The sequence below is a fragment of the Microcaecilia unicolor genome, chromosome 1 (assembly GCF_901765095.1).
Source record: "Microcaecilia unicolor chromosome 1, aMicUni1.1, whole genome shotgun sequence".
Taxonomy (NCBI): Eukaryota; Metazoa; Chordata; class Amphibia; order Gymnophiona; family Siphonopidae; genus Microcaecilia; species Microcaecilia unicolor.
In genome coordinates this window covers 198826930-198842003 of record NC_044031.1, presented here as the reverse complement: position 1 = coordinate 198842003, position 15074 = coordinate 198826930, and the positions used below count along the sequence as shown (strand labels likewise).

Below are 15074 nucleotides of genomic sequence, written 5' to 3'. Positions count from 1 at the left end.
TCCAGAAGTTTTCACCAGGAGGTCTTATGGTTTTAAATGGCAGAGGTTTGCCATCCGGTATGAGGGCAAAGCCCTAGATCTTTTTCTTGTCGTACACGAAAGCTGCTTGAATAGCTTTTATATCTGAGTTGGGTCTCAAGACCAAGTCTATTAGGATTCACCTTGGTGCATTTGACGCTTATCACCATGTACTGTACGATTTATTGATGGAATGGTGCTCCCTTGTGGGAGATGCATTTCCAGGTGTGCTGCACCTCATTTGACCTCAGTAGCTACATGTGCAGCGTATGTTTGCACCCTGTCGCAATCGGGTGCTTTTAATAATGCTTAATGTGTTTTATTTTGACAGTACGGACATACATTCTTCTGTAGACTTTCTATAAGTACACCAGAATACTAAATATTTAAGGAAGATGTGATGACCTGGCTCTTGAGTTCTCGGAATTTGTTTCTGTTTTTCTTCTAGCTGGAGTGATGACGTACAGCATCTATTTCTGTACTGTGTCACATACAGTCTAGAATATCTTGGCTTTCTTTTCTATGAGAATTTTAACAGTGATTTGTGTGGTGATCTTATCTCATCAAATATCTGATGTATTCTTTCTTCAGAGGGACACATGCCTACATAAGTATTGCCACACTGGGACTGACCAGAAGCCCAGCATCCTGTTTCCAACAGTGGCCAATCCAGGTCACAAATGCCTGGCAAGATCCTCCCCCCCCCCCCCCCCCCCCCCCAAAAAAAAAAAATTCAATACATTTTGTGCTGCTTATCCCCAGAAAAGCAGTGGATTCTCTCCAAGTCATTTTAATAATGGTCTATGGCCTTTTCCTTTAGGAAGCTGTCCAAACCTTTTTTTAAACCCCACTAAGCTAACCGCCTTTACCACATTCTCTGGCAACAAATTCCAGAGTTTAATTACACGTTGAGTGAAGAAAAAGTTTCTCTGATTTGTTTTAAATGTACTACTTTGTAGCTTCATCACATGCCCCCTAGTCCTAGTATTTTTGGGAAGAGTAAACAAACAATTCACGTCTACCCATTCCACTGCACTCATTATTTTATAGACCTCTATCATATTTTTTATTTTTTTGTTACATTTGTACCCCGCGCTTTCCCACTCATGGCAGGCTCAATGCGGCTTACGTATTATATATAGGTACTTATTTGTACCTGGGGCAATGGAGGGTTAAGTGTCTTGCCCAGAGTCACAAGGAGCTGCCTGTGCCTGAAGTGGGAATCGAACTCAGTTCCCCAGGACCAGAGTCCACCACCCTAACCACTAGGCCACTCCTCCATCTCCCCTCAGCCGTCTTTTCTCTAAGCTGAAGAGCCCAAACCTCAGCCTTTCCTCAAAGGGAAGTCGTCCCATCCCCTTTATCATTTTTGTCACCCTCTTCCCTTTATCATTTTCATCTCCCTATATGTAAAGTCTTATCATCATACCTCTGTATATGTTCTTAGTCTTCATAAATTTGGATTATTTGTCAATTTTCCAGTGACTGGTATGTCCAGGTTGTTATCACCATCCATAGCTGAGATTCCCACCTCCTGTCAACCAGAGATTATAATTATGAGCTGTGATTCGATTCTGTTGGTTTTGGGATTTTCAGGCTCATAGAAGCTTAATACATACTATGGGGAGATGCATTAACTACTTGGGTATGAGTTGCACTATTTTGCTTGGCTTAACTTTTTTCCATATCACCTTGCCTGTGTTAATGTTGAGCAAAGTTTGTCATATTGAAGCCTAACTTGAGCAATTCAAGATCCACAGTAATAACCATGTTTTCTGAAGCTATAGCTTCCAAAACAGCACCCTTGTCTTTTCAGTGATTGTTAATGTTGATTTCAGCATTTTTCTGTGCTTGCATAAATCGTTTACCTCTGCAGACTTCTATATGCACATCACATCTATGTCATACATATGTATTTTAGATTGTTTTTAATATATTATTTGTACTTAATTGGTGTTCACATGACTAGGAAGGGGGTCTGCAGTTTAATGAAGACATTACCCTTTTGAAGTCTTGGTGCTGTTGGAGCACAGTGCATTTTCTTTGTTTTACCCATGTATGCTGCTTCATAGTCTTTGTTTTTGGACTTTTCCAAAACACACTTTTTGAGTGAGTGGATTGCCTCACTGTTCTTTAATATGTTTGTTCCGGGGTTTAGGATGTCTGTATTTTCTGTTTTAATGAATTAAACCAAATGCTAGTTTAATTAGATTAGTATTTGTGAAACATTTGCATGTTTCCGCACTTTTCTGTGCTGTTGGTATAGATGTTTTCTGTTTTGTGTGCAAAATAAACACTACTTTTAAGCAGCCATTCATCCCCCCACTATTCAAGTGTTGTTCAGAGGGACCACTTATAGTTGCATCTTTGAAACATTTTGCTTCACTAATATTGTTAGCTCTTAAACCAGGTTCTTCGTGGTAATTTGCCATGAAATTCCCCATTGTTTTCTAGAGTTTAGTCATTTTTTATCCCCTCTGTTTTATATAAGTGTCACTGAACATGCAAGTTTCATTTTCACTAATTTGATTTGAATTCATTAAATGCCTTTTATGAGGCTATTCACCCTAGTTAAAAGGTTAAAAAAAGGTGAAGGTAATCCCTTGTATGCAAAAATGCCAAGTTGCAAATGACTTTATTGGGGTCACCACTTGCATGACATTTTCTTGGCAGTGTGGTTTGCAACTCCTTACCCCAGTCATCGTTACCCACCCCACTCATTTACAGATTGAAAATGGATGGCTGGATGGCTAAGTTGGCCCAGTGCCAGATACCTGACAGAAATCCCAGTGCAGGATTTGAATTCAGGTCATGCATGGGTGTAGTAGGCAAGCAATGTACCAATTGCATGAGGCCTCTTGAGGCATTTCAAATGTATTTTTATACAGATGTTTTTTTTAATGCTTGTGTAGCCACTGCTCTTTGAATTCAGTGAATATATTTTCCTAAGGAAAAGTGATATTGCTATGTGAAATATTCCAAAAGTAATATGCATTAGGATAAGCACAGCCCACCTATGCTTTCTTTGGGAGTTACACACTCAATTTTGTAAATCTATACTTGACTAAATTTAAAAGGACCAGTCCAAACTCATGGATGGTAGTGGGCGATACAGCAGATTTCTGAGCTCTGATTCAGAGGTTGTAAAGGTGAAAAGCTACATGTGTGCATAAAAATTGTGCCATTTTGGAGAGCAGTAATTACAAGTAATCTGTTAACCATATGCTGATCTCTGTTTTTAATTATAGGATATCTTGGTACAAGTTCTACAAATTTTATTGAAGTCAAAGCTATTGGTAAGGGGATTTTTTTTAAATTATAGTTTTACAAATCTGATATAACAAAATGTTTTAGTTTAAAATTTGAGAATTTTTTTATTATAGGTTTTGGAAGATGAAAATGCTAATGTTGATGAAGTGGAATTGAAGCCTGATACCTTAATAAAATTATATCTGGGCTATAAGAAGTAAGTTATATATTTCCTATAAATAATTTGTTTATGTTGTAGTTCTCACATTCTTGTTTTTGTGACAGTGCAGTTGTCCATGAAATTTTGATATATTGAACTATAAGAACAAGGGTTCAGGAGCTGAAAATGCTAAGAGTTGATAAAGAAGTATTATTTTTCCAGAGTTGGCATCTCCCAGTGGCGTTCCTAGGAGGGGCAGACACCCGGGGCGGTGCCCCGCCCCCTGGGTGCAGCGCCCCCCCCCTGGCGAAAGACCCCCCCCAGCGGCGTGCACCCGGGGCGGACCGCCCCCACCGCCTCCCCCTTGGTACGCCACTGGCATCTCCCATTCAGCTGACAAGATTTCTGGTTATGAATTCAGTAGGTTAACCACTGTCACTATCAGCAGAGATGTTGAAGGGCTTCTGGTGCTCTCATTAATATGAATTGTAGGTCACACACACACCCCTTTTCTCAAAGTACCTTTATTAACTAGTGGAATTAGAAAAGGTACAGAGAAGGGCGATGAAAATGATAACTGGGATGGGTCATTTTCCTTATGAGGAAAGGCTTAAAGCAGCTAGGGCTCTTCAGCTTGGAGAAGAGATAGCTGAGGGGAGATAATGATAGAGGTCTATAAAAAAAACGAGTGGAATGGAACGGGTAGATGTGAATCACCTGTTTACTCTATCCAGAAATACTAGGACTAGGGAGTACACATTGAAGCTACAAAATAGTACATTTAAAACAAATCAGAGAAAATATTTCTTTGCTCAGCGTGTAATTAAACTCTGGAATTTGTTGCCAGAGAATAATAAAAGCAGTTAGCTTAGTGGGGTTTAAAAAAGGTTTGGGTAGCTTCCTAAAAGAAAAGTCCATAAGCCATTATTAAATGGACTTGGACAAAAATCCACTGCTTATTTCTAGGATAAGCAGCATAAAATGTAATGTTTTGCGATCTTGCCAGGTATTTGTGACCTGGATTGGCCACTGTTGGAAACAGGATGCTGGACTTGATGGATCTTCGGTCTATCTCAGTATGGCAATACTTATGTACTTACTACTACTATTTAGCATTTATATAGCTTAATTTTGATTTTTTTTTAATTAAATAGTAACATTGCTGAACAAATAGAGGGTTTACAAAAGGTTACAACCACTTCGTTTTTTGTGCTTTTATGTTCACAAAATTAGTAATTAAATCATTGATGATATTGATACTGGGCACGTATATCATTCTCAATAGCAATCATGGCAAAGTTTTCCAGCCTTTCTTGAGAAATATCTTGATCGCAAATACGTTTTTAATAATTTTAACCATGAAAATGATTGCTCACCACTTTCATTGGTCTGTGTCCCAGAAATACCAAAGAAAGGCCTTAATCAAGTATATAATATCAGGTTCATTGTTGATTTAATCATGACTTGATAATGAGTGGGTGGACTGTTCAGGTCTTTATCTGCTGTCACTTACTATATTACTATATGTTACTGGAGCTCAGCTAAGGAACAGGTTATTTTGAGTTAGTCTTCACTGGACCAAACTTACTTTCCTTGTGCCATCACTGTCCAGCTGGATAGGCAGTGTCTTAAAAGGTGAAGGTTAAAGGATTTAAAATTTCTTTTTTTTTTTTTTTTTTAACATATCACACATTCTCCCAAGCAAACTCTGGTTCAGTATGGCTTACATTTGAAAATACAGAGACAGAATTATATAATTCAGTTACATCATGGGAGCAAGTCAATGGATATGTCTGAAACATTTAGCAAAGTTAAGATTTAGCATATATGCCCAACTGGGCATTTAAAAGTCTGTCCTTTACTGATGCTGCATGTTCAGAAATCAAAGCCATAACTATAGATATTCCAGTATTATCACATGTATACATCAGAACAGGCATCCATATACATATTGCAAAAGTAAACAACAACTTCTACAGAGTACATCCAAAACTTAATTTTTATTTTCTTATTTCTTTCTTCCAAAATTCCAGACAGTAGATGTATAGATCAGCAGTACCCAAAGCAGTCCAAAAACAAGTCAAAGAGAGCACGGTTTATACCTAATTGTTCAATACCTAATTGTTCAGCCACCCTTAGGATTCACCTTTGGGTTTAAAAAGCAAAACCAAGTGCACGTAAGGACGAATTAAAACAAAGTTTAAACAAATGCCTTTAATATGAAATACTTGGTAGCAAAAATGAAATAGTGATGGAATATTCACATAGCAAGCAGCCTGAGTAAACAGGTTTATTTTCCATCGAACATAATTAAACTTTGTATGAACTAGGCAGCTAATAGTGTGTTGAACTGGACAATTTGGGCAGATTTAAGCCCTTCTTTCAATATTCAGTACCTCTCTGTGAAATAGTAGTAATAAAAAAGTCAAGTGCATTTTTATAATATACCACTGCAATCCACAAACAAAGGGAACAAGTTCCCACAAGCTATCTTTTCTTTTGATGTAGGTACAGGAAAGAAAATGTTAAATGCTTCAAGGTTTCAACCTAATTAATGTTGAAGCCAATTAAGTTGGTCTCTGTTTCCTCTCCCCTGCGCAGCAGCTCATAGGTTTGTTTGTTTTGTTATCTAACCTCCTTGGTATGGGCCACAGAATTAGGGAGGGTGAGATGCCCTGCTCTAGTAGTTGCCTCTCCTTTGAAAATGAAACTATAGATTGCCCAACACGATTCTTACTTTTCCATTATTAAAAATATAAGGTGACATGGTGTACTTACATACCAGGCTTGTTAATGCATTAACTGAGGCTCTGACTGCTGCCACAGATCCTTCTTGCCGGCTTCTGCATCCCTTCCTGCTGCGGCAGAAACTGGCTTTGGTTCACAGGAAGTACATGTCAGGAGGAGGTGGGCAAGGCAGGAACAAGGAGGTTTGATACCTCCTTGGGCAGGAAAGGAGAAGCCAGCAGGACCTGCAGCAGCTGTGGAGGGGCATTTTCGATATGACATCTAAGTCTGACTTTGGACGTTTTGTAACAAACGTCCAAAATCTGAATAGCAAAGAAAGTCATGTTCAAAAAAGAAAAACGTCTATTTTTTCTTTTCGAAAATACTATGGATGTTTTATATTTTGTGATTTGGGTGTTTTGTTTTGGTTTTTTTTTATCCATTTTGAAAAAAAAAAAAACATCCAAGTGCAAAACATACAAAATCAAGCCATTGGGATGTAGGAGGAGCCAGCATTTTTAGTAGACTGGTCCCCCTGACATCCCAGGACAACAGTAGGGCACCCTAGGGGGCACTGCAGTGACATTCATAAAATGCTCCCAGGTATGACGAGGGCAATGAGAGGGAGGATCTGCGAAAGATGCTACAGGAGCAGTCAGGGAGGGGAAGAGTAACAGGATCTGCTGCTGTTGCTGAGGGAAGGTAGAGTTACAGAAAGCAGTGTTCAAAGTGCAGTATGTGGACACGGAAATTCTCAGGGGAAAAAGAGACAGCATAGTCCCAGGAATAGAGATTAAATACGAGGGGACTAGAAACAGAAGAGATGGGAGGCTGAACCGGGCGAGGGGATAAGGGGACAATGCCTGAGAAGGAGGTGAAAAGGGGTGAAGAGGAGATGGGGCATCGCTTCAGAGACAGAGGAGTGAGGACAAGCTCATGGAGGTAACAAAAAAGAGAGAAAGATCTCTCCCCTGCGGATAACGGAGCACCCTGCCTGCTGCTCTTATGTCCCCAAGCCATGAGGAACAGCATGTCAAACCCCGGCCCCGCCGTCTCGCGGATGCACCAGAACAGAGCGGGCCACGCGCAGCACCTGAAAGGTAAAGCACGAGACGCACCGCTGCTGCTACTGCAGCTTAGTTTATTGTTTAGTATAAGGGATCAGTGTGTCCGCGTGCCTTCTCGGCAGGGTTCAGCTTTTTTATGAAACACCGATGCAGGTGAGACCACCTTCTGACCATTAATACAGTTGTTTTATGTGGATTATTTTCCTCAGATGGTTGATTCCCATTTTAGACCTATAAATGAATAATTCTGAGAGCCGTCAAAGTAAATGTAAGAACAAAAGTGTCTTTCAGCCGCCAGAAACCAGACAGTGATGCAGGGGCGTAGCCACGGGTGGGCCTGGACGGGCCCAGGCCCACCCACTTTCCCTCTAGGCCCACCCAATATCCATCGCATATGTCGCGCGCTGCAACGAAAATGCTTGTCCTCCCCGCCGGCGCTGCCTCGGTCCCTGCACGCTACCCTGCCTCTGTCCCTGCCTGCATTATTTTCTTCGATCGTCGCATCGCCAGCAGCGCTGCCATTCACTCAGGCAGCTCCGCTCCCCTCTGCCGCGTCCATCTGGCCCTACGTAAACAGGAAGTGCATCAGAAAGAGCCGGATGGACGCGGCAGAGGGGAGCGGAGCTGCCTGAGTGAATGGCAGTACTGCAGGCGACGACGCGACGATTGAAGAAAAGAATGCAGGCAGGGACAGAGGCAGGGTAGCGTGCAGGGGCCGAGGCAGCGCCGGCGGGGAGGACAACCATTTGCGTTGCAGGCGTGGTGGGACGCAGGGGTGGAGAGAGAGGCAGGGAAGGGCATGAAAGCTGCCTTACAACAATTCCTCAAGGCCGCCACACTACAGCAGTGGCCAGGAAGAGAAACTAGTGGTTGGGCATCAGTGTCCTTGCCCTGGGCCTGCCCCGTGAGAGGGGGTGGGGTGGAGAGAGTGAGTGAGTGAGACGGTGGGGTGGAGAGATAATTGTTTGACATGGGGGAAGGGAGAGATGCAGGAGGAAAAGAGAGGGAGAATTGTTTGATATGGCTATGGTGGGGAGAGGAAGGGAAAGGCTGCAGAGGAGTGGCAAAGGACCATAGAGGAAAAAAGTGTTGGACATGACAGTGGAGGGAAGGGAGTGAGAGATGAGAGAGGGAAATATTGAACATGGCTGGAGGGGAGAGAAAAAGATGTTAGAGCAGGGGCTGAAGGCAGGGAGAGAGAGAGAGAGAGAGAAAGAAAGAGATAGTGGACAATATGGGAGAGATGTTGGACATAGAAGTGGAGCAAAGGGAAGGAGAGATGCTGCACAAGAGAGGGGAAAGAGGGAGATATTGGATCCAGGGGCAGAAGGGAGATATGCTGGACAATGGGTAAGCGAGAGAAATGCAGGACAATGGAGGGAGGGGGTAAAAGGGAGATGTCAGGCTATGAGAGTGAAGAGAGGATAAAGAGAGAGGGGAGATGGTAATAAAATGAATGAGAGGATAGTGATTACAGGTGGTAGAAATATGGTAATGGTGCGTTGATTGAGGATGGAAGGGAATGGAAGGCTGGGAAGGATTGAGTTTGGATATGGGTGAGCTAGTGGGTGAAAGGAGATGAAAATTTGATAGATATCTGAAAAGTAAAAAGGAGGAAAAAGTTTAGAAAGAGGGTTAAATTTGAGTAGACAGAGGCAGAAAAGAACAAAATACAGAAAGGAAAGAGCTAAAATGGAAAGATCAATATTTCAGAAGCAGTTGTAGTGAGGAAATGGAATGAGAGGAGAGAAAAGACAAATGAACAACAGAAGAAAGGGGGTGTTCATGCCTCTGTATAAGTCGTTGGTGAGGCCCCATCTAGAGTATTGTGTTGTTTTGGAGGCCGTATCTTGCTAAGGATGTAAAAAGAATCGAAGCGGTGCAAAGAAAAGCTACGAGAATGGTATGGGATTTGCGTAACAAGACATATGAGGAGAGACTTGCTGACCTGAACATGTATACCCTGGAGGAAAGGAGAAACAGGGGTGATATGATACAGACGTTCAAATATTTGAAAGGTATTAATCCGCAAACGAACCTTTTCCGGAGATACGAAGGCGGTAGAACGAGAGGACATGAAATGAGATTGAAGGGGGGCAGACTCAAGAAAAATGTCAGGAAGTATTTCTTCACGGAGAGAGTGGTGGATGCTTGGAATGCCCTCCCGCGGGAGGTGGTGGAGAGGAAAACGGTAACGGAATTCAAACATGCGTGGGATAAACATAAAAGAATCCTGTTCAGAAGGAAAGGATCCTCAAGAGCTTAACCGAGATTGGCTAGCAGAGCCAGTGGTGGGAGGCGGGACTGGAGGTTGGGAGGCAGGGAATAGCGCTGGGCAGACTTATACGGTCTGTGCCAGAGCCGGTGGTGGGAGGCGGGGATAGTGCTGGGCAGACTTATACGGTCTATGCCAGAGCCGGTGGTTGGGAGGCGGGGCTAGTGCTGGGCAGACTTATACGGTCTGTGCCCTGAAGAGCACAGGTACAAATCAAAGTAGGGTATACACAAAAGTAGCACACATGAGTTGTCTTGTTGGGCAGACTGGATGGACTGTGCAGGTCTTTTTCTGTCGTCATCTACTATGTTACTATGTTAGTTGCTTGAAGAATTAGCAGAAGACGACGGGAAAGTGGGAAGGAGAAACTGAAACCAACATGATAGAAAAATAAAATGTCCAGACAACAAAAGGTAGAAAAATAATTTTATTTTGAATGTTTTAAATGGAATATGTTCAGTTTTATTGTGTTCAGTAGAAAAGGAAATGCATTTTTGTTTTTATTTCTCCAGTGTTGCACTAAATGTTGAGGTTCTCAGTTCAATTTTTGTCTACATATTTTTATTTCTAATTTGTAATCCCTTGTTCTGTATTTGGTGATGGTCTGTCAGTGTGAGACTGTAAGGGTAGATGGGGAGATTAAAGAAGAGAGGGCTTCTTTATTTTCTGCCCTGGGCACCAGCATGGCTAACAGCAGCCCTGACCCTTGCTGTAGCTGGTGGGGATCCCCAAGCCCTGCTAGCTGAGGACCTCCACTGAACGTGGCCAGAAATCCCTTCTGCTGAGCTTGGCAGATGGGGGCAGCATCCTTGAGCCACTGACAACTAAGCATGCATGGGGTGCCGCTATCGGTGGCTCAAGGAGTTGTTGCTTCCGACCAAGCTTGGTAAAAGTAAATTCTGGCCATCTTTGTTGGAAGTTTTCAGGTGACAGAGCTTGGGGATCTTCATCAGCTAAAGTATTTATCTTTTGAGTTGGGAAATGCTGGGGGAGGGGGTTAGAGAGAAAATTTTGTGCCCGCCCACTTTGGGTTCAGGCCCACCCAAAATTGGCTGTCTGGCTACGCCACTGCAGTGATGTGGTCCTTTTGATGATTTTATATTGCTTTCCTCTTTGAGGATTAAAATAACTTTTACAAGATAAACATATTTTTGAGGGAGGTGTGCAGGAAACATTCCCTTTCCAGTGGTGCACAAAATTCCAGGTCTAGATTGAACCAGATAAATTTCAGCCTGTCTGTAGATGGACAAGAATTTCAGATTTTCTCCAGGTTTTCTGTTTGACAATAGGGGGAGGTAGAAGCTTTGGTCCACCTGTCTGCACTGCACCCAATACTAGACTACTCCAGGGATCTGCATGCTATTCTGATGGACCTAAGCATAACATCTGAGGGTGGCACAGCGGCTGGCAAGTAATGTTTTTCATCACATTTTTTGGGGGGTGGGAAGGGGGTTAGTGACCCCTTTGGGAATAAGGGGAGGTCATTCCTGATTCCCTCCAGTGGTCATCTGGTCATTTAGGGCACCTTTTTGTGCCTTATTCGTAATAAAAACAGGTCTAGCTCAAAATGTCTGTTTTAGTCCTGAACTTTTTTGTTTTGTTCCATTATGGCTGAAAAATGTCTAAGTCTTAGGAACGCCCAAGTCCCCCCCTGAAACGCCCCCTTGAGATTTGGACGTACTTCTGACGAACTTCATAGAAAAACGTCTAAAAATAGGTTTTGCAAAAACGTCCAAATGCTGCTTTATGCCACTTTTTAGACGTTTTTCTCTTTTGAAAATGAGCCTGCTAGTCAGCAGACAGAGAAGCACCTGGTTTTGGAGGCAGGACAAGACAGGAGAAGGACGACTTTGGCTCAAGGTCCTCGGGCAGCATTAGCTGGCCGTCGGCAGAGAAAGCACTCTGGTACTGGTTTCAGGTTTATTTTGGTGCCCTTGAAGGCCGACACCCCCCACCCCCCCACCCCCGCCGTGCTTAACACACTTACCGGGTTGCGCTGGCCCCGACTATCAGAAGGAATTCCTATAACTGAAAAAAATGTTTTTCAGAAAAAACTATAATACTCTTAACAAATGTACCAGCAATGGCTCAGTTATTGCCAGATAAACAGCTAGTTAGGGATTCCCCTCCCTAGCTTGTTTAGGTTAATCCTCCTATTCTATCTGCAGACCAATAGATGCATTCTAGGAACTAGCCAATTCTATGTAGATTCCTTGTAGTCCTGGGTTTTTTTTTTTTTTTTTTTGTCTTTGTTTTTTTAATGTATACTGTACGTACAATTTTGAAATTGTAGAAATAGAATACATCTGGAGCACGTATACATAGGACTTCATTTTAATTAAAATTTATAATCATGATTAATCACATGATTAAAAGACCAGTATCTCCCTCTCTCCAGACCCCACGTCTAACATTGCTTCCCCTTCTCTTCCATTCCTCCCCTCTATCCACAGGTCCATTATATCTCTCTTCCCCCTCCCCCCCCCCCCAATTGGCCATCATCTATCCCTTACCTCCACCCCCTGGTCGATTATCCCTCCCCTCCCCATGTGCAACCTCTTTTACCCTTCCTTCCACCCCCAGGTCTATTATGTCTTTCTCCATACTACTTTCCCTCCCATTGGCCATAATCATCTTTCCCTTCCTCCCTTTTCCAATTTTCAGTCTGGTATCTCCCTCTTCCCCCCTCCCCCAACACCTTAAATCAGGCTGCCCTCTTCGTGGGTGGACTTGCATGATATAGCGCATAGTGTCACTGAGTTTGTTGACACTCTGTAGGGAGAAGGTCAAAGAACTTCACGGGCTAATAGGAGTATGGAAAATACATTGTCCATGCAGCGTGAGGATTGGTGCCTGCAGCCTCGCCTGGCTGAGGGCTTCAGACCTTGAATTTGATGTGCAGGAAAGCTTGCTGATGTGTTGTGTCATGGTGAGGATCTCTTCAGAAGGTGCAAGAAGCTGCCACGCTCATCAAGCAGCATAGTGAATCGCTCTCCAGGCCCACTTCTGATCCAGTTTCCTTTTCCAGGAGATATCAGAGCAGTGGGCATAAGTATTCTCTAGATCAAGACATGGATCTCACTTTTGTTCCAGACAGCTGAGGGCTCAGAAATCCCAGACAGCACTACAGCCTTAAACCAGGGACAGAGTTTTTACTATTCCCAAGAGAACATAGCTTCATTTCTGTAGCCATTCTAGACAACTTACCAACAAGAAAGAGGCTAAAACGTTTTACAAACTGGTGGCCCTTTATAACCTTGGACCAGTGGGTTTTCTAAAAGTAGTCTGAATAAGATACCATATGCAATTATTCAACCTTCAGATTGTCTTCTGAGAGAATCAAAATGGATCGCTCTGCATTAGAAAATGCTTACAAAGGAACTCTCTTTTCTCTTAGAAACCAACGCAGTAGAACCCATTCCACCAAAGGAAAAAGAGCAGGGATTTTATTCAAAACATTTCCTGATCACGAAGACCCTGAACAAATATCTTGTCAAAGAAAAGTTCAGGATATTTTCTCTAGGCTCCCTAATTTCACTTCTTCAAAAAGGGAACCAGTTATAGTCTCTAGACTTAAAAGGATGCTTGTACCCAATTTCAGATACATCCAAGTCACAGGAAGTATCTCAGATTTGTCATAGAGAATCACCACTATCAGTATTGCATACTGCCCTTTGTCGTCACATCAGCTTTTCACATGTTTGCAAAATGCCTTGCAGTTGTAATAGCATTTATGCAAACTGAAGTATTGGCTGGTAAAGCACACATCACGAGAAGGAGCAGAGAGATCAATGCACTTAACTATTTAGTTGCTAGGCTTTGTTAATTATCGTAGATCCCAACTAAGCCCATCACAGGAATTGGAATTCATGTTAGATGCTACACAGACATTGCCTTTCTTCCACAACAAAGGATCACTGCATTAGTATCCATAGTGGAAAACATTTTAAAATAGGTGATAGCAGGGCAAATGTTGATGTTGGGCCACGTGGAATCCACAATGCATGTAACACCCATGGCATATCTGAGTTTGAGACAAGCCCAATTGAACTTATCCATTCAGTGGACTCATGCCGATGGGAATCTATGAGATGTAATTTCTGTCACTGCTCCTTTATGGGATTCTGCTCTGGTGGACGATAAATTCCAGTCTGGCAAAAGGAATTCCTTTCCAAATTTCACAGATCCAGGTAATACTTTTAACAGATGTGTCCAAACTGGGCTGGGGAGCTTATATAGATGGGCTTCACACTCAGGACTGTGGTCTGCTCAGGAACAGCTTCATCAGATAAATTTTCTGAAGATCAGAGAGCGGTTGGTCAACAATCAAGTAATGTGCTACATAAACAAGCAATTGGATTTTACCTCCTGTGTTGGAACTAGGCCATTTCTCACACGATGATACTCAGAGCCACATATCTAGCAGGCATGGACAACTTCTAGTGGAAAAACTGAGTCAAATCCTTCCTCGTGAGTGGTGCTTGGATGAGGAAGTCACCCACAAGATTTACAACAGTGGGACATCTTTTTGCTACTACTTTCAATAAGAAAATTCCTTAATTGTGTTCTAGGATAGGGACATACAGAAACTAGCCTCAGGTTCCTCCATTGGGTCAAGGGCTTCTATATGCATATTCTCTGATACCTCTAATATCAAAAACTCTTCAGAAACTCAAACAGGGATCCGTGATTTTAATAGCCCCTGGTTAGCCAAGGCAGGTTTAATTCTCTCTTTTCTCTGATTGTTCCTTCAGGATTCCCATAAGACTGGAATATTTTCCAGCACTGATCAGACAACATTGGGGAGCGATGCTGTATACTGACATCAAGTCCCTAGCCCTCACTGCTTGGATGTTGAGAGGTTAGCATTGGCGTCCCTGAACTTACCTGTCAATGTTTTTCACGTCTTGTTAGCCTCCAGAAGAGATTCTACTAGAAGGATGTGCAATTTTAAAGGAAGGGGTTTGTCATCTGGTGTGACAGAAGAGCCCTAGATTTTTTTCCTGTTCCATGCAAAAATTGTCTGAGTCAGGTGTCAACCCATTTTTATACAGCCTTCAGTTGAATGCTTTATGTAGGGCTTGCTTTTATTGAAGCCTCCCATCAACCACCTGCATTGTCATGGGACCTCAACTTAATAGTGACCCAGCTGATAAAAGCTCCTTGTAAGCCTAATACCTGCCATTTGAAGTACCTTGTGTGCAAAATATTTTGGTAGATGAGCTCCAGGCTCTAATAAGTGGAGCTCGCAGAGTGGACAAACTCCAAGCTCTAATAACTGATCCACCTTATGTTTATATTTTATATCTAGCCAGGCTTCTACAAGATCACATTTTTCAATACAGTAATAGAGTGGTTCTATGAATCCATCCATAGATGGTATCAGGGTTCAATCTATGGAGGAGTGGCCTAGTGGTTAGGGTGGTGGACTTTGGTCCTGGGGAACTGAGGAACTGAGTTCGATTCCCGGCACAGGCAGCTCCTTGTGACTCTGGGCAAGTCACTTAACCCTCCATTGCCCGCCGCATTGAGCCTGCCATGAGTGGGAAAGCGCGGGGTACAAATGTAATAAATAATA

General features: G+C 42.6%; 1 protein-coding gene across 1 annotated transcript in view; it reads left to right on the top strand.

Annotated features, from left to right (window-relative positions):
* The window catches only part of CUL1 (cullin 1), a 331942-nt gene that overhangs the window by 305895 nt on the left and 10973 nt on the right, over window positions 1-15074 (top strand). Inside the window, exons 18-19 of the mRNA XM_030203694.1 lie at window positions 3267-3314; window positions 3402-3484. Of these exons, the coding sequence (XP_030059554.1) occupies window positions 3267-3314; window positions 3402-3484 (131 nt within the window). The remainder of the gene's footprint in view (window positions 1-3266; window positions 3315-3401; window positions 3485-15074) is intronic.